Source organism: Cinclus cinclus, chromosome 8 (genome assembly GCF_963662255.1).
Source record: "Cinclus cinclus chromosome 8, bCinCin1.1, whole genome shotgun sequence".
NCBI lineage: Eukaryota > Metazoa > Chordata > Aves > Passeriformes > Cinclidae > Cinclus > Cinclus cinclus.
The window spans coordinates 14124369-14148349 of record NC_085053.1 but is presented as its reverse complement, the minus strand read 5'-3'; the positions used below and the strand labels follow the sequence as shown (position 1 = coordinate 14148349).

At 38.4% G+C, this 23981-nt stretch overlaps 2 protein-coding genes across 2 annotated transcripts; both read left to right on the top strand.

Annotated features, from left to right (window-relative positions):
• Positions 1-1488: 1488 nt before the first annotated feature.
• LOC134046522 (retinol dehydrogenase 8-like) lies at positions 1489-8870 on the top strand. The gene is made up of 6 exons (XM_062497071.1): positions 1489-1647; positions 2750-2911; positions 4166-4345; positions 5416-5509; positions 7251-7434; positions 8351-8870. Exons 1-6 carry the CDS (start codon positions 1551-1553, stop codon positions 8582-8584), a joined length of 951 nt encoding a protein of 316 aa, XP_062353055.1. The 5' UTR covers positions 1489-1550; the 3' UTR covers positions 8585-8870.
• A 2114-nt stretch (positions 8871-10984) lies between these two features.
• Positions 10985-22160, top strand: DR1 (down-regulator of transcription 1). The gene is made up of 3 exons (XM_062497275.1): positions 10985-11230; positions 16624-16787; positions 20017-22160. The coding sequence occupies exons 1-3, from the start codon at positions 11011-11013 to the stop codon at positions 20161-20163; spliced, it is 531 nt and encodes a 176-aa protein (XP_062353259.1). The 5' UTR covers positions 10985-11010; the 3' UTR covers positions 20164-22160.
• The last annotated feature ends 1821 nt before the right edge of the window (positions 22161-23981 follow it).

The following is a 23981-nucleotide window of genomic DNA, read 5'->3' as shown; positions in this document are numbered from 1 at the left end:
GTGTATGCATCAAATTTCAGATAGAACTTTTTAAAGCAGGGGAATATATAAACCCTTCAAAACAGGATTTCAGGTGGAAAATGTAACTAATCTTTAATTACAGCTGCATCACAACATTAGTGGAATTCCACTAACTAGCATTGTGTAAAGCCTCATTTGCTCCTCCTACATGCACTAAATATAAATGTGCATGAACAGCAAAAACAATTTGCCTAATCTCTGAATCAGCAAAATAGCATTTGTACTAAAATTTTGTCTGTATACTAACTTACCTGGTTAAATTGTGGGTCAAACCTGATAAATAAGTAGAATCATAATTATAGTTATCTTTAGATGTTTTGCTATTTTGTTGCTTGCTTAGAAGACTTATACTGTTCAAGACAATTTATGTCTTTTGGAAAGGATGGACTTTTAAAAAACATAATTTCAATTAAATATTTCAGTGGTGTCCTACTTTTCTTGAGTTCATAACCAATTTACATCTATGAAAATCCTGGAACACTAAGTTAATTCTTCTGAAATGTGTTGCATTTATATGGGGTTGTTGAATCTTGGCAAACATTTTACTGTGTATAATAGCATTGCAATTATCTGAATGCTTTTCATAAGGCTAATTGCTTAAGGTCTTTCTTCTTCCTGTCACTCAGGACAGAAACAAAGGACTGATTTTCTTCCTGAATGTACTATGCCTACAGTTACTGTATGTTAAACATGAATTGCACTGACATGCCAGCCCAAATGCCCTCTTTTTAATCCACAGTTTATATGCAAAATATTTTCTCCAAAACCTAGACATCAGGTTAGTTCTTATTTTGTTTTTAATTTCTGACATGTCAGTTGCAGAATCAAAAGTGTTGGAAGAGATTTCAGTCTTAGCAAGAATGTAGTGAAGCTGGTCTGTTCAACATTTCCTGTCAGTTCTCTGTTGCAGCATACTTGCTTACTTTCTGTGTTCTTGGTTGGGAACACTGCCAAAAGGAAATGTGAGGAGTCTGTCCAACAACTTGTCTCTTTCAGAATCCACATCCCATTTTGTAATTTGGGTTTTTTTTTCTGTAATGCCTTTAAGGACTCTTACAATAGTAAGGCATCAGGGAAGAAATCCATTCCTCAGTCCGTTGCAAAAGAACCAGGAGGGTGCTGCAGGTACAGGAATTCTGAAGAGCTTTAGCAGAGGGATCCCACTCTGGGTGCAGTTCACTTTCCATAGATGTGAGTGAAGGACTTACCACTACAGACCAATTGTAATTGTGGCAAGGCTTTTCCTGCCAGTACTGGACAAGTTGATCATACTATTAAAAAAAGAAATCCGTGTATTTTACAAGTGCCTCATCTTACAGATTAATCAGCTTTGATAATGCAGATTATAAGCACATGTAGCAGCATCTGCTTCTATTTTGTTTCATTGGAGATTATCCCTTAATCATGCAAGGTCCAGGTATGCATTTTCAGATTTGTTGACTCAGGGAAGGTGGAGATAGTATTAAAGGCTAGTTACATTATGCTGTATTTATTGCTCCTCTGAAGAATTGAACCACTCAGTGAAGACAATGGCAAGAAGAAATGTCCTCATTACAGGTTGCTCCTCAGGAATTGGACTGGCATTAGCTGTAAAAATGGCAAAAGATGAACAGAAAAGATTTAAAGGTAACAATCTATCTGTTCTTTATAAAAGCATACTATTCAAGATGGTGCTGTTTTTTACTCTGTGATTTCACAGGTGGCTGTATTCAGTTTGGTGACTTGCTTCTGGTTTGTTTCCCTCTTCTACTATAAAGAAAATACAGTGAAAATATACTGTTTTCTGTAAGCAGTTGATATTTCTGTACCTTTAGTGAAATGGAACAACAACTGGAACTGAACAGTGTGAACACACAAAGAAAAAAGACAGTAGTATAAAACGAATAGCTGAAAATATCTCTAGTATTATGCTGCTCTGGGTGTACATCCATCCACAGCTGTGGTTAGCTTTGCTTCTGGCTACTTAAATCTGAACCTATACAGGCAGGCCCACGCCCATTTGAAGATCAAAGCAATGAATTTAAGTAAACAGTTTCTAAATTTGCAATTTTTTCCTTAAAGCACATTTCTTTATTCCAAGCCTGTGTAGGCAAGTGAACAAAGGGGCTGGGATTTGTTTTATTGCTGCAAAGCAGAGTATTTGCTATGATTGAAAATGGATGCCAAAGTGAACGCAGCAATCTGTGGCAAATCAGTCTCTCTCATACTTACAGTATTTTACTGCTAACTGACTGCATGCAGATCTAGAGCTTTCTGAGCAATTAGGCTACAATAATAACTAATTTCGAGCAGTAGCTTACAAAGCAGACATTTTTTCAACCTAAAGAATTATGTTTTCCACTTTTTAATAAGATGGTGTTTGTCCTGCTAAATGTTATGATGGTGATTTAAAAAAAAAAAAAGGAAATCAGGAATCCAGAATTAGGTTTTGAGTACCTAAAAACTATTTAATGGCATAATTTTTTAAAAATATTTTGGTGATAGTAGTATCTTTATACACTGCATGTTCTACATGAAGCATAACTGTTTAATTCTCTTGGACTTCTTAAAGATTTCAGAACCAGACTGGGAAATTAGTGACAATATATGTTGAAAATAGAATCTTTCAATTTTTAGTTTTTATCGGGTTTCTATCACTGATATTTAAGATCTGGATGTAAAAGGTTTGTTCTTTCGTACTTCTCAGTATGATTGCCACAGTGAAGATTTTATTTCTGGTGTGTTGCAGTGTATGCCACAATGCGGAACCTGGCCAAGAAAGAGCCACTGGAGGAAGCTGCAGGTCACAGGCTGGGCAAAACCCTGGAGATTAAACAACTGGATGTCTGTGATGAACAGTCTATTAAAGCTTGTGTGAACAGTATCCCTGACAGAAGGATTGATGTCTTAGGCAAGTACAGGTTGTGTGTGCTATGAACAGACACCAGATTTCTATAAAACATTGTCTCAAATACCCTGGAGAAGTTTCATTGGTGTATTTTTTAAATTACTAAGTATCAATATAGTATATTTGGTTCAAGATTCTTAGGAGTTCATGCAGACGTAAGTGGATTAAATCTCACCCTGCTTCCACGAAGTAGGGAAGCTTGTCTTCCCTGTTTACAAAGGAGAAACTTAATAACAGGGAGGTGTCTTGGATAAAATGCTGCATTTTTTTAGTAAATGTGAGAAATCTTGCCTAAACTGGCACCTTCATGAGCAAGACTTTCCACCCTATTGATGAAGCATAGCCCTTTTAACAATGAAGGTAACACCTGCCTGTACTAAAAAAGCAACAGGATTGGGAATGAACAAGTGAAAGAACAAATGCAAAAAAAAAGGATATATCCATTTTATATTGAGAATTTAAATTGTACTTTGCAAATCTTACAAATCATTTGGCAACAAGTGTTTTCATATTATTTTGCTAAAAATAAATATTAGTATCTTAGTGGAAATGCTTACACCATCAGCTATTAAATCTTACCTACCAGAAAATTATGGACCTGCCTTTTTTCTGATTAATTATTAAACAGTGCTTAACAACTCTTCCTGCAAAATTTATTACACTCTAATTTGATGTACTACTTCTAGAGCAGAATTCCAGTCCTATCATCATTCTCCGCTTATAAATACCCAGGAGGCAAATAAAAATCAATGGAATTGTGTGTTTTGGTTGGTTTGTTTATTTTGTTGGGGGGGTTACTTCCTCTTGAAGATATATGAATGTTAAGAAAACAAAAAGCAGACCAAAACACGACATGGTCTATCACTTTTTGAAGATTTCCGTTTATTCCTATGGGTATTGACCGTAGCTTCCAGTTCTTAATACTGAATTATAAAAAAATACAAGTAATTCTTGACTAATTTTCCTGTAATTCCTTTATATTTTTTATAAAAAGGACTAATCAGAAATAAATTAGTTAAAATGAAAAGTAGCAGATCATTTAAATTTGATTAAAAAGCACAAGTATAAGTAAAGACATGGAAATGTCAAATGTATTTGGAAAGCTCTAGTGACTAACATATTTTAATCCTTTCTTTAAGGATTATTTAGGATCATTTAACCCTTAATCCTCACAGTCCTTTCAAATACTTTCCAGTACCAATTACAAGTTTATGTTTATGGAGGTTTTTGCTTGCTGTTGTCTCCCATTTTGTGCAGTGAGCAATGCTGGAATGGGGCTCATTGGACCTATTGAATGTCAGACCATTGAGGAAATGAAAACTGTGATGGACACCAACTTCTTTGGCCTGGTTCGACTCCTGAAGGAGATCTTGCCTGACATGAAGAGGAGAAAGAGTGGGCATATAGTTATAATAAGCAGTGTTATGGGAATACAAGGTAAAGTATTGGTTTTTCTGTTTGCTTGAACTAAGAGTTCAGTGTTCAAAATCCAGAGCTTTCCTCTTTTTAGGAAAAAAAAAAAAAAACAAGTAGGAGCTGGCATATCTGACTCTTGTGCTTTGTAATGCTGAGGTTCCAACTACAAAAAGCACCTGGTGGGTTTTATGCATCCAGGTAGTTTGTTACAACACAGCTACTCTCACAGCATTTTAACAACAAAACCTGCAAGGTAAATTTTTTTAGAGTTTTAACTGAAACTATAATTAAAAAAAAAAAAATTGTTGTATTTTTATCATCTGGAAAATGGGGCTTAGCATTACTTTTCTCTTTCCTCTTGCAAAAAATTATGGAACAGACAAACATTCTTCCTACACTCCGCACAATAAAAATAGAACAAAATCCAATCCTGGACAACTGTACCACCTTTTTGTAAAGTTTCTCATCTCACAACACTCAAAAGTCAAATTTTAGTGACAATGATGATATTCCTACTCCTGTGTCCCATCTTGCCTAACTGTTGGATTTTTTTTTTCATTTATTATAACTATGACATTGATCTTACCTTGATTATTCTGGTGAGCTAGGGTCCTCCATCAAACTCCAAGAACTGGTATTTTAATACAACACTTACCCTCCACTCAATGGATTGATGTAGTGCTTTTTCTAAATCACTCAGATTCAAGCTGGACTCTTGCATAATTGTATTTCCTGCATTACACTCAGCCTCTGTGTTCATCTAGAGCCTATTAAAGTCTTGCTGATAAATAATGCAGATGGTATTATATGTACATACACTTTCATATCTTGGACTACGAAATAATATCATCCAAGGAGACCACAGCATCAGCTAGGGGGAGGAAAAACATTAGTCAAGCATCTTTACTAGACTAAGCAATTTTGAGAATATAGGCAAAAATTAGTACTCTGTTTCAGCATCCACAAGGATATTTCTAATCTTTTCCCATCAACACTGTAGAAATTTTTGGAAAACACACGAGTTATTAAAATCAAACTATTAGTATGTTGGATAAAATCACATTCTCAGGATGTTCTGTTTGTACCATCAGGTATCTTATTTAATGATGTTTATGCCGCATCTAAGTTTGCTGTGGAAGGATTCTGTGAAAGTTTAGCTATACAAGCACTCAAGTTCAAACTGCAGTAAGTATTGATCCACTGGTGTAAATGGCATTGATCCACTGGTGTAAATGGTATTGATCCACTGGTGTCAGTTGCTTTTTGGATAGTTTAAAATATATTCAGAGGTAGGAAAAACATCTTTAAAGCTTGCTGCTAAAGAGACTGTGAGAAGCCCTTGAAAACTGTGTATCACAAAAGACATAGAAATGCCCACACTCTTCACATTATATAAGCAAATAAAAAGATCTAGATGTTAAAATAAACACTTTCTCTTGAACAGTTAAAGGGTATTTAGCTTTGGATAAAATACAGTTTATGTAACGCTTCTGAAAACAGATTCTTACATACAATATTGCAGGAATAAAATTATAACACTGACCTGTAATCTTTCCCCTTAGAAAGGATGATGGCCTTCTTAGGAAATTCACAGATAAAAAAGTGTAAGGGCTTATCAGAGAGACTGAGCAAGTGCAAATCCATCAGAATGTTACGCAGGGTGAGATACCTGTAATGAAGGGAGATGGGAGGAAAGTGAGAAGTGTGGTATACTATTCCTAAAATTTTAGACATAAAATGTTTTCGGAGACTGGTCCTGTTCATCATCTGTGGAACTTGAGGTTTGATTTGTCACATGTATATTCACACTCATGTAATTCTGCTACATTTCTTTGTGCAAACTCCAGTAACTGGTAAATGTCCATTGTGTGTCTGTGTGTCTCAGCATTTAGGCTTTGTGGAAAAAAAAGACAGCTGCTGTTGTGGAATTTGAGAGATGGAACTGTAATTCTGTATACTGCTCTGCAAAGTTTGGAGTGATTTAAAATAACTGTAATGATACACAGGACATAACACAATTCATAATGGGATTTCAAGAGTATAAGACAGGGAAAAGAAGGTTACAGAAGGAAGCATAATCGGAAACATTCAAGGTCTAATGGGAAGAGTGATGCAAGAGAAAAGGCTTTAATTCCAGCAGTAGCTGGAATTCTGCTGTGAAGGTCAATAGCTTGATTGAGTTCTAAAGAAGAGCCTTTAGAACATCCCCTGAAGAACTCAAGTCTAATAAGAGGCCCAATCCCAAAGAGTGTTTTGATAAACACAATGGCTGGGAGAAAAGAACCAGGAAAAATCTGACCACTAACTGTATTTCAGTGATTTGCTATAATATGCTACTGGACAAAATAAAAAATTTCAGATTTGGCAGCAGCTAGAATCTATCCACCCACAGTAAAAATCTCTATATTGTATAGCAGTGGGGTCTTAAATTATGTAACACAAACAGCTTGACAAAGAAAATGCAGGTTTGGGCAATTCCCCCATCTTTTTCAGATACTTCTAGTATTATCATGAGAAACAAAAAATCTCCGCAGGTTTTGATCCAGAAAGTAATGAATTTTGTTACCATCCATTAATTATTTTACTGAGTATCTCGTAAGTCCTTGTGGATAAATCACCCTTAGATTCCTCAGCTATGAGACAGCAGGTAGCAACTGTACTCACTTATGTCATGAATCAAATTACAGCAGTTCTCTGAAAACTAAACTATGCAGCCTTCTACTACTGTATGTGGATGGGTAGGAGGAGCAGGACAGCAGGAATGCAGTATGGATTGTCTTTACAGAAAGTACTGTTATATACTGTTTGCCAGGCAACTCTCCAATGTTCCTTTGAAGGAATGAGGGGTTATTTTCCATGGAGGACAGTCAACAAACAGTTAACCTGTTTGTTTGTTTTTTTTTTTTTTTTTTTTTCTTTTTAACAGGTTAAGTTTGATTGAACCAGGCCCTGTGGTTACAGAGTTTGAAAGAAAAGTGTTTGAAGATGGAATGAAAATGGATCTTTCAGCTGCAGATGAAGAAACAGCTGAGATGTTTACTAATATTTACCTTAAAAATTACAAACAAATTTTCCAGAGCCTGGGACAAAGTGCTGAAGATGTTGCAGAGGTAACTCATAAAAAATTCTCTCATCTTCTTTTTGTTTTTTTTTCTTTTTAATTTATGAATGCAATGGTTGGCTGGTGGGTTTTTCTGGTAGAAGCATTTGATTTAACTAAATGTAATATACACAATTAAAAGTTTTTTAAAAAAAAATTCAAAAGAATTTTCAGAGTTTTAAACAAGTCTATAAAATATTAAAAAAATGTTCATTTTGAAGTATTGAAGACAACTATTAATTGTAATTTAAGTACCACTGAGATATTAGGTGCCCTTTACATCTTCCAGTGAAGTCTGAATATTCTGCAGTTACCATACATCCACCCAGGGTTTCCAACACTGGTAAAGCTCTGTCCTTTCCATCTCACTCATCTCCACTAAGGGAAGTTCACTTAGCCACCCCAGGCCACCAAGGCACAAGAAGAGAGTCATGGATGTTTCGGGTGCTTGGAGCTTCCTGCAGGAAGACAAGTTTAGGCCAGGCTGTGGGAAGGGATGATGATTTCAGGTATTTGCTGGTAAGGAATAGCTTCAGTGTCAACTGAAGATTCCCAGATCTTGCTGCAAAAGGCACTGTCCTGATCCTTTCCCAGTGAACTGCAAAAGAGAGGTTCTACCTACTGTGGGCACATAAGCCCACATATAATAAACCCACAATAATTCGGAAGAATACTCAGGATACTAAGGTGTCAAGTGCCAGCACTATGGTATAGAGGAACAGAAATAGAACTAAGAATAAATAAGAAATAATCCTTATGGCCTTTAAATATTTAAAGAAAAATTTCTAATGGTGTTCTAATAAAACTGTATACAGGGTTTTACATAATTCTATCACTTTATTCTGCTTTTCACAGTTGAACTGAGAATTGGGTTTTTACTATCTTGGTAAAGGTTCTTTAAAAATTCTATTTCTCCCTCTCTACAGCATACAGTAAAGATAATTCTTGCAGAAAATCCACCTTTTCGCCATCAGACCAACACCTTGTATACTCCAATGACAACTCTGAAGTATGCAGATCCAAATGGAGATCTACCCATTGACATATTCTACAAAATGGTTTTTCAGCATGATAAAATCTTCAGTGCAAGTCTCAACTTCATCAAATTGCTACGGTGGAGAAGCAGAAAGAGCTTTGACCTGGGAAAACCCTCACAATAAGTATGAGATTATATAGTGCAAATTGGAATTACTTCTTGTAGCTACTGATGACACAGTATGTTGTTATTCAAATGCCTTTGCTCTGTAATTATGAAAAGGTATGCAGGATGGTTGTTTGAGCTTAACTAAGATACTAATTTCAATGTGTGTCTCTTGAATGTTACAGTTTGCAGAACCTTGCAATTAAAATCCTCTAACTATAGTTTTGTTCCATTTAGTGTTTGCTTTTTCCAGAGATGTTTTCTTAGGAGCATGAACTGATATTTGTGTATTCAGTATTAATCTGATCTCCTTCACTTACTTGAATATAATGCACACTGAGAAGTGTACAGTATGCAAACTATTTAGATTTTTAATATCATAAAAATATGTTTTTACTTATTAGGATAGAATCAGTATAGTAATCCCTCAATCACACTGGCATTCTCATTTCCAGAAGTCAGATCTATTTATCAGCAACATAAGAGAAAGTCTCATAAATCTTAAAATGTAATGAGTAAATATCTATTATTCATATATATTTTTTATAATATTCTGAATGCCTCCTTTATATGCAATGGTTACTAGCATATTGCACTTAGTGAACAATACAGTGGTTCTTTAAAGCGTCTTAAAATATCTTCTTACTGTCTAGGTACTACTTTTTGAAAACAAAGTATTGTCAGTAGCAAGTAATCTCAATCCTCTAAAAGCCTTCAGTACCTTCAGTGTCTGACACGGAACCCTCTTGTTTCAAGCTATCCTATTAAAATACGTGTTAAACCAAAATTCTACCATGTAGAGCACGTTTTTTCCCTTGTATTTATTTCCTCAGCCCGGTCCTCCAAGTGGGCTGAGGCCAAGCAGGGAGCCCGGCTGGATTCCCGCTCCCTGCCCGGCATTCCAGCCCCTGCCCTCCGCCCCGCCCGGCGCTGCTCCGCACTGAGGCAAAGGCCGAGTGGCCCTCGGGCTCCCGGCTGCAGCTTCTCAGCACATTCCAGCAGCTGTCCTTGTCTCACCCACAGAGCCCAGCTGGAGCTCACTGGCCATGCAGGAACTGTTTTTCCTTCAATACTGTCTCAGAGAGCCAAAATCTAATTCCATGCTGGGACTTGCAGCGGCCCTGCCCTGCCTCTCCCCAAAGGAGCTCAGAGCTCCTGGGGGTACCAAACACTGCAGCTAATGCAGGACCTGCTCTGCAGTTGTCACCCTTTTGGTGGGGCCCAAGGTGCAGGGGCATGCAGGGACCTCCGTGGGACAGCAGGCAGGGGACTGACACCGACGGGACACGGGCATCCGCAGCAGCCCCCGGGCACACCTGGAGGCCACGAGCACATTCCTAATTTGCACCTCCTGCAAAACACCGGGCGCCTGGAGCCCACCAGCATCAACAGATGGATGGCAGAGAGATGGGAACAGCAGGAGGCTAAAAACGAGAAAGCAGGAATTAAATGACAGCAGTGTTGCTGCGGCTGAAGGGAGCCCGGCAAATCTTCCCCTCTGCAGCCCGAGATCTCCTCGTGACCTGCTGAGGGTCAGCACAGGGTACTGTACAGAGACATCCACAGAGGGGCTGGGCCTGTCAGGAGTCCCTCGGTGTCGCTCAGCTGTGCTTGTCTCTGGCCTGCAGCTCGGGCCGGGCTGCACTCCCGGGAAGTTCTTCCCTCTGCAGCACACAGCAAAGGGGGTGAGTTTAACGGGCCTTTCAGAGACCCTGCCGTGCTCTGGCTAACTCTGTCTCACACAGCCCTCACTGATTACGGAGTTAGTGAAAGCAGAAAATACAGTGTAACAGATGTCTGCCGAGGAAAAGCAGCCCTGTCTCCAAGTCGTGAACACACTGCGGATGAAGCGCCCAGCCCGTCCTGCTTCGGGGAAAAGCTTGGCGGGGCTGTCAGATCCCCTGGTACTGCCGGAACCGAGGGGAAGGGCGGGCGGGGCCCGAGCGCAGCTCCCGGCGGAGGGACGCGGCTAAAGGACCCCTCGCTGCCGCCGCCGCCCGCACGTGGCGCCGCGGCCTTTCCGGCGTTCCCGGCGGCGGAAGCTGTTCCGGCTTCCGGCGGAAGCGCCGTCCCTCGCAGGTTGAGCCGGAGTCGGAGCGTTTCCGCCTCGCGGCCGCCGCACGGCCGCAACCAGCCGAGCCTCGCGCGGGGAGTTCCGCCGCTCGCTGCCCCTCAGGCTGGTCATAAGGCAGCGGCGCCGGCGGCCGAAGGATGTGGCGGAGGCGGCAGTGGCAGGCGCCGCGGCCGAGGGAGCCCTGAGCCCGAGCGCCGCTTCCCGGCCCCGCGACCCCCCCCCGGCCCGGCAGCGACCCCCGGCCCGGCCCCCGCCGTCCCCCGCCCCTCCTCGACGTCGCCCCCCGCGGCCCCGCCCGCCCCCGCCGGGTCCCCGCGCCCTGGAGCCCCGCGCGGGCGCTGAGCGCAGCCCGTGAGCCGAGCGCAGCCAGGATGGCCTCGTCGTCCGGCAACGACGACGACCTCACCATCCCCAGGGCTGCCATCAACAAGATGATCAAAGAGACGCTGCCCAACGTCCGCGTGGCGAACGACGCCCGGGAGCTGGTGGTCAACTGCTGCACTGAGTTCATCCACCTCATCTCCTCCGAGGCCAACGAGATCTGCAACAAATCGGAGAAGAAAACTATCTCCCCGGAGCATGTCATACAAGGTAAGCTTCCGCGGGCGCTGTGCCGCTGCCGGCTCGGGCACCTGTGAGCCGCTCCTGTCCCGCTGCCGCTTTTTCCTCTCCGGTTGTTTGTAGCTACGGAGAACACAAAAGGCAGGGTCTTGTCAGGGTGTGGAGGAGAAGCGTGTGTTGTCCGGCTTGCCAGTCGTAATGCGAGTGAGGTTGTCTTTGTGTGGTTAGAGCGGCTACTGGGTGTGCTCAGCGCCAGCTCTGGTTTTGCGCTTCAGAGAAGCCTGTGATGCTCTGAGTGAAGTCACCAAATATCTTCCTCGTACCTATAAAACCGAGGTCTGCTTTATAGAATGGATAAGCAGCGTGTTTTAAGATTCTGAATGTAGTAAATGTCTTTCTAATTGGAGATTGATTTTGTGGGGCCCAGGCTTTATTCCATGGTAGTATTGTCTGGAATCTCTAAAGAGCATATTTCTTTAGGGATGGTCTTACAGTCTCATTGTTTAATGCTGGATCTTCGTGTCTGTTGCAGAAAGCATTTAAACGTGACCTATGCCCTTGTATCTTTTTGTGCTGTTGACTTGCACTTCTGCTTGCTTGAATAAAAGGCGAGTTCTCTCTCTGTTTCGTTTGTTTTTCTTAAAATTCTGTCGCAAATAAGGAGTTTTCTTGCCTCATCCTGAAGTCTGCATTAGGCATCGTTTTTTGTCAGAACTCATCTTAAGCCAGGGTTGTTGATACAGTGTCTGCTGCAAGCAAATTTATAGCAGCAGTAGTGAAAGAGTACTTTACTCGACTGCCTAATAGAGATATTAACTGCAGCATTTGTAGTAGAGATATTTTCAGGGCTGTAATGGTATCAAGTTAGTTTAAAAAATGTTGTTGCTGTATGATTTTTTCAAGCAATACCTGAAACAAACAAAAATTTGGTTCGCTTGAAATTTATTAGCTTGCTCACCAGAAGGGGTCCAAGTAGTTGACTGGGTCATGAACAGCAAAAGAAAATATGTAGCATGTATGAGATTTAATGTTAAATTAAATACATGTAAGCTTGAAAGTTTAGCAAAGTAGCTCTGCCACAGAAGGCTAGGATGTAAAGTAAAACCTGTGCTTGCACATGGAAGCATACTTTAGGTGTTATGCTCTTTAATACATGGGTAGTTTCTTCAAGTCACTGCAAAAAAAAAAACATGTTAGTTCTTAACACGGGAATAGACATGATCTTTAAGGCTGAGGGCAGTAAAGGGTTTATTGAAGGGTATAAAAATATTTTGTGCCCAGTTAGTGGTGGTCTGTAGAAAAGATTTCACCTATTGCTGTCCTAGGCTTAGTCGTCTTTTTTTTTTTCCTTTCTTATTTTTTTTTTCTTTTTTTGGAAAACAAATTGAAACTAAAGTGAGTGTGCATAACATCAGCGCATGGTCCCGTGCCAAGTATTTTGCTGGCTTCTGTGTCCTTGTGCTATCACATCTTAGAGTTAAGAAAAGTTATTTTCAAAGTAAATCTTTACTTTCTAGTAAAATATTGTGATGTTCTCAATTTTTGTAATGTTCTAGAGACAGAATGGCTTTTCTGCTGTGCTTACATTTAAGGAAGCTATAATTCCTATTAGCTCCTTTCAGATGCTGGTTAACTGGCAGATGATCCCTCTGTGAGGTTTTAGGGTTTTGGTTGCCAGTTTTGGAAGCAGTGATTGTGTGTATAGGTAGAGTATTTCAGCATTTTCATCCCTCTTCATACATTCTAGATACTTGCTATTTTGATTGCCTTGTAATGCAGCTTCATGACAATGATACTAACAAATGAGACAATAGCAATTTGTTTGTTGTGGCCATCCAATTATCTTTTTCTTTCTGAATGCTTAGAAGTCAAACGAGGCTAATGGGTATCACATCACACCTGGGCCAGCCTAAGCACAAGGTGTTGCCAAGAGGAGTCTTTTTGTACCCTCTGAGAGGTGGATCTGGCACTTGCAGATGCAACTGACCCTGTGGCTTTTGACAGTTTAGGGCAGAGCAGGGTTTCCTCTCAGGTGAGTTTGCTGGCTGACTGGGGCTGTAAACAAGAAGTTACTAGATTGGGAAGAAGAAGCAGGAAGGGTATTTTGCTGGGCCACGAGAAGGGGAAGGAGCACTCTGCAGTTGGTGACTCTGCCACTGGACTGTGTTAGAGGTGAGGTGAAACTGTGCTTGGTCACTGTGCTTAGGTGTTGGCACAGCAGTGCTTGAGCCACCCCTTCCTTTGCTGCACTGCTAAAGTGATTGTGTAGCCATGTGCTGAGCAAGAACTCTCTACCCCTGGGTTCTACTTCAGATAGATGAGGTCCTTGCTGTGTTTTATTGTGTGGTAGCACTGGTACAGTGCTGTCAGCAGCATGGGGAAGGGAAAGCAGAGGCTTCTGGCATCCCAGCAGAGATCTGATTTGATAGATGTTCTCAGACTATGCCAACACTCACTGCTGGTAACAAAATGCACGACAGCTTTCCTGGAGAGTACCCAAAAGCATCAAGGCTGTGTAATAGTTATAAGTGGAGATCTCCACATTTATTGTTGAATTCTGCCATCAGGAACCCAGCTGTGAATCTGCAGCTCTAGCAAGCAAATGAAAGTTATTTCATCCAGGAACATAAAATAGAATAATTTGAGTGTTACGTGACTTGTGACAAAGCAGTTTTTTATGAGAAATTAAATTTTTTGTTGAATTCTGAAAATTATGACTTGTAAAATGACAATTTTTATGAAGTTGGTTATTTTGATTACTTGGTCTGCATGGAACTGTTGTGCAGTGAGATAGGCTGTGGATTGATGTCAACTTTTGTAGCTTCTTTTCATGGACTGTTAGGATACTAACAGTGTGTATATTATCACTTAATTAAAAAAAAATCACACACAATTGTCCATGTTTGGGATTTTATTTTGGAGGTTCTTTTTTTCTTTGAAAGGAGCATAAAAATTTAAAAGTCTCAGATATTAATGACTTGATTTTATGAAATGAAAGTAGTGCTAACTATGTGTCACTGATTACTCAGAGACCTGCACCTTCATGGAGTCATTAAGAGTAGGAGGAAACTGGGGAAAGGATAATTGTGATCTGGTGTCTGTAAATATGAGTTGTGTTATCCCTCCCCAAATGCTATGTTTTGGAATTCATCTGTTTACATTTGGTGGGATAATTCCAGCCTCAGGAAGATACTGAATTTTCAACAATCTGGGTAGGATGGTATGTTTAAAACTCAAAAAATACAAAGGCTTTGAGTTTTGATGAAATAGCAGCTCTGATAGAATAGTAACCACTTGTCCCACATTTAAGCACCGTGCTGGTATAAAAGGATTCATATTCCTTCCATTCATGTGTTCTGTAAGCCTTGATGTGCTTCAAGAAGATGGTAAACATTCTAAGTTGTTTCACAGGCAGTAGAATTTTGATGCAGTAGATTTATGATCCATATATGGTTCTTCATAGCTTTGTTATATTGAATAATTGTAAAAATCTGTCTTGGTTGTATCACTGGGGGTTTTGAAATTTATTTTTGTGTATGTCTGTGCTATATTCAATACACAATTGTAAGTTCTTTCCATGAATTTATTTTCTTTTAAGGACCATGTAAAAATTCTGTAAAAACACATCTTGCTGTTAACTTCAGACTCAGCAGTTGTTCAAACTGTGATGCTGCAGATTGCCAACCCTTTGGACAAACACCTCTGGTTTTGCTGTGATGGTTTGTCTTGCTGATGTTAGACTTGCATATTTCTTCAGTTTGGTTAAAAAAGTATGACTAAAAAAGGTTCACTGTATACACAGTTTACATTTGAGAATTGAATGAGTTCTTAAATATCTTAGAGTATTAAGATAACCACTTCTGGACTATAAGACATGGATTTGCCTCTTCTCTGCTGAGGCTGGATGAAACAAGTTTCTGAAGTTTTTTGGTAATTCTCCTAGGAACTGTGAGCTAATTGGAAGAAGTGTTTCCTTTGTCTGTGTGTGGGCTGTGGTTAAACTGGCATACTGTTTCTGAAGTAATTTGATTATCTCTAAATCAGTTTATCTTTAAACTTCATTTTTAAAAGAAGTAAGTATTATGTGAATTCCTTTGCCAGATGTTCTCTGTTAAAGGGAAGGTAGTGCTGTATGACTAGAGAGCAGCACCCACAGCCCTGTTGAAGATTGTGTGAGTTGTGTCCCTTACAAGTTGGAAGCTGAAAACCTAGGGAATGCCTTTGGGTTATTGTTTAGATTATGATACAATGACATGCTGCTGTAATTATGGCTAGGAAAATGTTGCTTACAAAACTAGTGTTAGAATATTGTCTGAGTTACTGGAAGATCTTGTGTATAACAAGCTGTTAATTTCTGTTGTGCGGTGCTAGTTCTTGAATAGCTCGTCACAAAAATTTGAAATTAAGATAAAGGTTAAAACAACTCTTGTATTGTAAACTCTGGATTGTGCTGGAAAATAACCATGTTTTTTATTAAAGTGATACTTGTTTCTAGTATAATTGGTGTTTATGTAAGGTTTCCAGTATATTCTGTAATAGGTTCAGTTTGGGTGTGTGTGGAGGCAAGTCATAGTAAATGGTGCATGAGGAAACTACCTTTTGTCACATGTACCACCTGGGTTTTTAGAATCCTTTCTGCTGTGCTTTGCATTCTTTAAAAAAACTGCTGTTGCAGGATATAGCTGCTTTACCGATTTCTTTGGGCAGATAAAAGTGTAAGATTTTAACTTCTGAATACAGTTTAATGTGGAGATAATGGAAGGGGTTCTGTTGAAAAATAAAACAGTAAAGAGCTTATACATAACTTTGTATAGTTTTATATGTGTGAACTATGCATTTTATGTATAGGAATTTAGATACTAAAAGACAAATGTTAAAATTCAGCAATCCAACATAATATTATTTATTTCTACCTTTTTGAAGGATCTGTGATCATTTTACATTGCATCACTTCTCTCTTATAGGTTGTTAATTTACCTTCTACTGAAGACTTGCAAAAATGGGAAAGGTAGAACCTCTGAGAGAAAATTCAGATAGAAATTCAGATAGGAAAGACTTCTTAGCTGTATAAATTGTGTTGATTCTGAAATATAAAAGACGGGGGAAAGAGATATTTTGTAGAATAATGCCTTTCTCTACCAAAGTGTATCTGAAAGCACTGAATCCTCTGCAAGTACAAACTTCTTTGGTTGTACTTGACAAACCTTATTTTTTTTAGCCTAAAAACACGTATTCCTGAAGGACATAACAGAAGAGAGAGGGAAAATAGCTGTCAGATCTTAAGAATAGAGATTTTTGTCACCAGATGATAGGAAAATTACTAATGTTTTACTTTTTTTTCTTTTAAGTAAACAATATCTATTATCAGAAGGTTTGTAAAAGGCAAACAATATTTCTTCTCTCTCTTTTTTGTTTCTCTCTAGCACTAGAAAGTTTGGGGTTTGGCTCCTATATCAGTGAAGTAAAAGAAGTCTTACAAGAATGCAAAACAGTAGCACTAAAGAGAAGAAAGGCCAGTTCACGCTTGGAGAACCTCGGCATTCCGGAAGAAGAGCTACTAAGGCAGCAACAGGAATTATTTGCACAAGTAAGTGAAGCAGTGATTGTCCTGATGAGGTTGGAATAATTAATGCTGCAGGTCTAGGGCCACACAAATGTGCACACCTCAAGAAATATCCCCCTCCTTGTAAATTGATGTGGCATCTACGATGATATTGGCCTTGGCCTGTTTGAATTGGGGAATGTGAAGTCAACAAGCAAGAGGCTGCTACTTGATACTTGTGTGATTTGACATACAGGACTTTGTATGTGACCATATTTCATGTTCTAGCTTTAAAAAGCATGGAGTTTTGCTGCTACTTGAGTATTTCCAGTCTGTCATGGAGAATTTGTTGAGGAAGTGAAAGAATAACAGCTGGTTTCTAGGAAATTACCCATTTTGAAACATTAACAAGTAAAAATAGCTTTTCTGTTTCTCACTGTCAGTGCACAAATGTTATTTCTTATACTTGGAAAGAAACTTCTTGGCAAGACGATAATTGACTGAAATAATGCATAAATTTTTTAAGAGGCCATTGAGGCATAGAAAAAGCATTTGCCTGCAAACAGTGTACTAAAACACACACACGTGTGCACATTCTCCTCCATCCCAGCCTTATCCCCTTCCAGCTTTCCCAGACTATTTAACATCTCCCAGTTTGACTAAAGCACAGTTTTATTTGTCTTTCAACACCATCTTCCTCTCAACTACTCTCTTGGTTTGGCAAGACAGTTCTCTAAACTAAGAGATGGGAAAGTTACCTGGTATTTATATTTTCTCTTAACCAAGGCCAGTCTTACTTTCTCACTTTGCTTACTTTGATTTCCTCTGATGAAAATGCTTATTCAGTTAATGTCTGATTACTGTGACCTTCTCTCCCCTTTGCAATACTTTTATCTTGCTGAAGCTGTTGTTTTTCATCTTATGACATGTCAACTACTTTAATCTTTATTGCATGATGAATTTTAAGGCATTTAAAATTTCAGCATACCATGTAGCTATTGCAGTGAACTAGTTATGATCAAGTCACATGTGCCTAACTCTTATTTGACTATACTAAATTAGAAAGACCAATATGGCTGCTTCTGGATTTTGGGTAAAATTTACAAATAGGCAGTTTGATACCTGTTTTTTACCTATTATTTTGTGCAAGTAACTCAGCATAATACACAAAATAAAAAAACATTAAGGAGTAATACTCCTGTATTAAGGGAGTACTAGCTCCAGTATATCACTGAAAAAAATAAATAGCAAGAAATTGCTGTAACCTCCTTATGCAAGCCACACTTTGTCTAAGGAATGACAACTTGAAGAATATTCTTTTAAAATTCTGTTACTGTGCCTTAACTTCTAATTTAAGACAACACATGCCAGTTTGACAAGATTGTATGAATGCTTTTTAAAAATAGTGTTTGGTAATATGGAAAATGTTTGCTTAGATTCAAGGATGACAGTCTCAGTTTTCAAAAATAGTAGCTGTGATGTGCTGTTGGAGGTACTGTAATTAGTCTTAAAAATAGTTACACAAGTGCATGCTTATTTATTTGTGTTAATCTTTTTAGTATTCTAGAGCATGACACTAATGATGACTTCTTGCTCTATTTTAAAAATACCTGCCTGTTAATGTTATGAATATTTGATACCACTGTCTTAGATGATTACAAATATTTGAAGTCAGGGATATGAATATCCCAATATTCATGCCTAGGTTTTTGTACAAGGCAAGGGTCTTCATAGATTTGGCAGTTTTTTGAGGCTTCCTCACTGGAGTTGTGCAGTAAATGAGTTAATTCACCAAATGCTTATAGAGCTTCTTGGTCAATCCAACTCAGTGGAATTCTTCGGTATGTAGGTTTTTTTTCTCTTCCCATTTCTGAAATGGTGAAGTGTTATCATCACAGATTGGCAGTGAGGGTGGGCACTGACAAAGTGATGCATCCAGTGTGAAGTGCTGAGCCTCTGTTTCCTGGGACATGCTTGTGTGTCAGCTCTCTGAGTGTACAGTGAGCTTCACTGCACAGGCTCAGTAGGGAGCCCTCTTGTTGTCTCCTGGCTGATAAATATTTGTGCCTTCCTATGTGGACAGATGCTACTGTCTTTCCTATAAAACTCTACAATGTCTTAGAATGTTTTGCAGCCCTTATAACTGTGCTACTACTTGAAGTTTGAAATACTGAAAAGTTTTCATTAAGAAAAGATTTCTTCTGTAAAGTATCTTTTTTTTTACTGCTAGAACGGAGGGAAATGTGACACTTTGTATAATAAGGGAACACTCCCCATTTTTTCACATTGCTAAGTTGAAAAACAGGGTTTGACTGTTTTCCTAACACTATCTTTTGGCATCTTATAGTTTGCAAAACTGAAAAAAAAATCGATGCTTTGGAAAAAAAAATAGGAAAATTCAGTGAGTGCAGTCGGATTAGAAAGAAAAATATAATAGTCTTAGTAATGGCTTGTAAAAGTAGAAGAGTAAAAAAGTGGAAATTTTTCATTTTGAGAACTCTTTCTTAATGTTCACTCAAAATAGAAATTGAAGTTGTAACTTCAACACAATCAATTAGTATATTGCTGAAATCAACAGGAGTTACCAAAAAACAAGTGAAAACCCTGGACAGAAAAATGAAGATTCATCAGTTGAACTGTTTGAAATGTTGTGGTAGAATCTCTTGTACTTTTCAGTAGAAGTCAGTACCTTTCTGTAGCAAAGCCATCCTCAGCTGTCATACCTGAATTTGAGAAGGCCTTGCCTTGCTGTGTTTTGCAAAGATTGCTTAGCAAAGTAAGATAATGGCTTGCTTTGTTTTTGTGGTATGTGTGCCTCTGAACTATGGTTCAGTTGGATGATTTCATAATTGGAAGTTGTGTCATTTGTAATCAACAAAGCAGTGCTGTTCTCATCTCTGAACTGTGATTAAATGTTACAATCCCTTGAAACGGATGTCTAAAGTTTCCTTTGCTTTGCCTTAGTTAAATTTTTCATTAGTTAATGGTTCAGCACAGTCCTTACAGTGGAACTTCAGTACACTAGTTTCTGTCTGTTGTTTTTGCAAATGCAAGGCCTCCAAACAGTGATGTCTTCAGAGGAAGAGAGAATATATAGATTTCTTGATACAAATTGTTAAGGTACTTCTCAATGTGGTTTTGCATATGCAATTAATTAAAAAAAAACATAAAAAAGGAATCTGCAGGTACAGATAAAAATGTATTTAAAGAGAAGGTGTTCTAGAGATTCTTCACAAGCTATGTATGGCCTTAACAATTAAATTCGTGTCTCTAGGCTAGACAACAGCAAGCAGAACTGGCACAGCAGGAATGGCTACAGATGCAGCAAGCAGCTCAACAGGCACAGCTTGCTGCTGCCTCAGCCAGTGCATCCAATCAGGCAGGATCTTCTCAGGATGAAGATGATGAAGATGATATCTGAAAATCACCAGCTGAGTTGTCTTACTAAGAAATACTTTTCCTGCACAATGAAAACAGTGAAATGAATGCTTACCTGTAAGTTTGTATGCATCGTGGACTGGCAGTTGGTATTCTAGGGGTGTCTGCTGTTGTGTGCTGTACATGTATAAACTGTCTTTTTTGAACTCTTGAAGATTTAAGGTTCAGTATCATATCAACTTTCGATTTTTAATGGTGTATATGGAAATTTTAGATAGCAGTGCGTCATTTATTTGATCAATAAACAGTGTTACAATAAACAATATGTTTATAAAATATAGTGAGATTTATACAAAAAGCTCTAAATCTACATTTGCATTTCTTCCCTTTTAACTAAACTATAAAATCTTACTCAGAATTTTTAATTGTTTTTTGGGGGAGTGGTACAGTAAACATAATCTGTTAACAGGAAAAAAGTAGAGTTCAGCATAGAAGAGTCTGAATTCTTAGTTCTTTTTAAAATGAGGATGTATATGGCAATAAATATTATATATGCTCGAATACCACACTTGTTAAAATTTGAAAATGATACATTTTCACCAAGCTAGGAAAAGGTATGTTTAATAGGAGTTGTACAAATTCAGTCTTTTTTTGTATAGGGGTGAAAAAAAATAAACCCATGGTTTTATTATGACATCCTTTTGACAGTCCTAACTGAGTATTTCACTTCAAAGACTGCCTGGTTTGAAGAACTAATTCTTCTATTACTTCACTTCAGTTTAATGTTAACTGTTGTTGATGGTATTTTGTAGTCCAGATTTATTCATATTGTTGAAATATAAAGCTGGAACTTAAAGAAACAAAATTGCTTGTTCTGCTGATGTGACAGGGAGTGATTAAGTATTCAAGCCCAAGAAGGCAAAAGCTGACCCTAACAGCATGTTTGTCCTGAAAGAGAAAATTTATTTTACCTTGATTGGTCATTGTCAGCATGATGCTAACATTCTCCAGACTAGATTGCCACTGGATTACTAAGATACCTTGTTGAAAGACAACATTTTCTTCACTCAGATTGGTTTGTAGGTAAGTCTGGATTTCTAATAAACTGTTCCCCAAGAGTAGTCAGCAGCAATACATGAAACAGAAATGATGTACTTGTCCTTTTGATAGTTCTGTTGATTTAATGGATGAGCAGCTGTCCTTTGTGTTGAAATAAAGCACAGTAGTGTCCATTGCTGAGTTTTAATGTGTTACTTGAAGTAATACTGGCATATCTTCTGGTACACTAATCTGAGCAGACTAGAAAAGCCACTTGCATGCTGCTCTGTAGATGACCCCATAGCTCTCTAACAATGTGGATGGTTTTATAACTTACATCCTCAGCGAGTTGCTCTAGTTAGAATTCTTGAGGAGGGCTGCAGCAGTCTGTTTACATAAGGATGCAAACAGCAAATGGTGGGCCCATTTTTATGTAAAGATCTGAGCAAGATATAATTGACATGTATTCAGATCTGTCACATAGTGACTTTTGATTTAAATTTGAGATGTGTTAAGTTGCATTTTGAAGAAATGTAAACATGTCTTTAAAAGCAGTAATGCAGTGAAAACTCAGAAGAGTATTTGTTTGAATGCTTAAGTTTAAAAAAGAAAAAAAAAACAAAACAAAAACTTTCCTGGATACTACATAAAATATTTTAGGCAAGGTTTGACTGAGGAAGTGGTTTTCTGTAAAGGTTTAAGTACCAAAGGTAGAAAATCTAGTCTAGTGATACAATGTTAATGTGCAGTGTGGGCTTTTCTAATTTGTACTGTAACACTTTCACACTTTCTATTTTAAATGAGTCTTTTCCTTCTAAATAATACTAGATATATTTTCACACCTTTCTTTTCTGATGCAGAAATCAGGTTAACATTTTACTGCATCTGGTATGTATGGTGTAATGTTTGAATTTTTGTGACCTTTCTTTTTGGACATTCTTGTGCTTTTTCATATGCTGTATTCTTCAAGCAATAAAATTCTGATGTGTTTTTATAAAATTGCTTTTATATTTAATGAACAGTCTGTCTTCTTCATTTCCTTTATAAACAAAAAAGACTACTTAAACCCTGTTTTTATTTTGGCTTACTGAACACTTTTTGTGACCTGAAGTCTTTACAGCCTGAGTGCTGTTGGATGGCATTGCTGTGCACTGGGGTTGTTATTGCTTGAAAACAATATTTCTGGGCTTCACCTGCTCTCTTTCCTCTTAGGAATTGCATTTAGCATGTGTATATTTTTATAACCTGACATTCTGCACCTGAGAAGTTGCACAAAAGCCCTGTAGATTGTGTACCAGCTGCTGAAATACTTTCATAAAGTGAAAGGCAGAGGCTATGGTAGTAAGAATTTAATTTCATGTAGATAGTCATGATTAGAGATTACTTTTTCAGCCATTCTTCCCCAAGTATGAAGATAAACTCTGGCACTCTCAGGGAGAATCTTCACTGATCTTTCAAAAACCAAATTTTGTGTTACTTTGCTGTTGTACTTCCATGCAGGAGCTGCTCAGTGAAGACAGATTTCTGAATTTATGGCACCCCTGATGTTTTTTTGGTACACCAGGTACATAGAGCATAAAGTTTGGGTAGTGAACTGTATTGTTGCTTTGTCTCACAAGAAACATGTAAGGAAGTGTCTGTTTCTTAAATATTGACTTGATGAGATTATCTGTGGGTTTTCCATAATTACTTTGACATTCTTTTTCAGAGTGCTTAAGTGACTTTCTCATGAAATCTTTCTATTCTATTACTTTAATAAAGTGCACATCTGCATGACATTGTGGATAATTAACACAGTTATATTTACTACACTGAGGTACTTTTAAAGGAGTATCTTAGGGATTTGAAACATCAATTGCCTAAAACGGTATTTGAATTTCAGTATTTGCATATGGCTAATTGAGCTACGTTTTGAAACAGTGGAATTTCTGCCACACTGCAAAATGTCCCTGAAAGCCACAAATATAAATTATGTTCCTCAGATTTTGTCAAAGTACCTCCACAAAGGAGGACTTAGTGTAATGATGCTTGGTTGATCATTTTGTATGGCAAGATTGTTTTCATTTGAAACAAAGCCAAGTAAAGGTGACTTGGCATTTGAAACAATGCCAAGTAAAGTGACTTAATGACTTCGGAACAGCCAAACCCTTACTCTGAAATGTGTGCCTCATTTTAGTTTCCTAGGGTTGGATTGTGATTTTGTAAACCATGCACAAAACAATGTGGAAGGAGGAGGAGGGGAAGTGTAATATGAAAGATAAAGCATGCTATGGTTAAATTTACTTTTGGTATTTTGCTGTTTACCTGTCTAACATGGAAAAGTTTTACTCTGCAGCTTTACGGTGAAAGCACATCAGTGGGAAGCTGGCCAGTGTTCACATGGATTTTACTTACAGTCAGTACTAGCTCTTTGAGCCCTCACACTGGTTAAAGGGACACTCAATAAATGTGCTATATGGGACTGAAGGATGCTGTATGGGTGCAACTCAGTGAGGAAGAGGAGTGTCTGAGACTGTTGCTGTTGGCCCATTAAGGTTTGCTGGCAATCAGGACCAATAGACTCCTTTACAAAACATGTTTGTGCTTAGTTTGAATTTTTTCCCCTGATTTAAATGAGTGCTTTTTGTTTTGATTCCATGCCACCATTGTTACAGAAATCAGTAACTCTGAGAATTTAATAATGGCCTTGGAAGTACTTAATCCAGTTCTTGGTTATGTGGGGCAACAAATGTGATAGAGCTGTGCATTACTGGAAAGAAACAGATTGAGTGAAAATGTTCTTTTCTGAGGTACTGTGCTGTAACACAACTGAAGCCGATACCT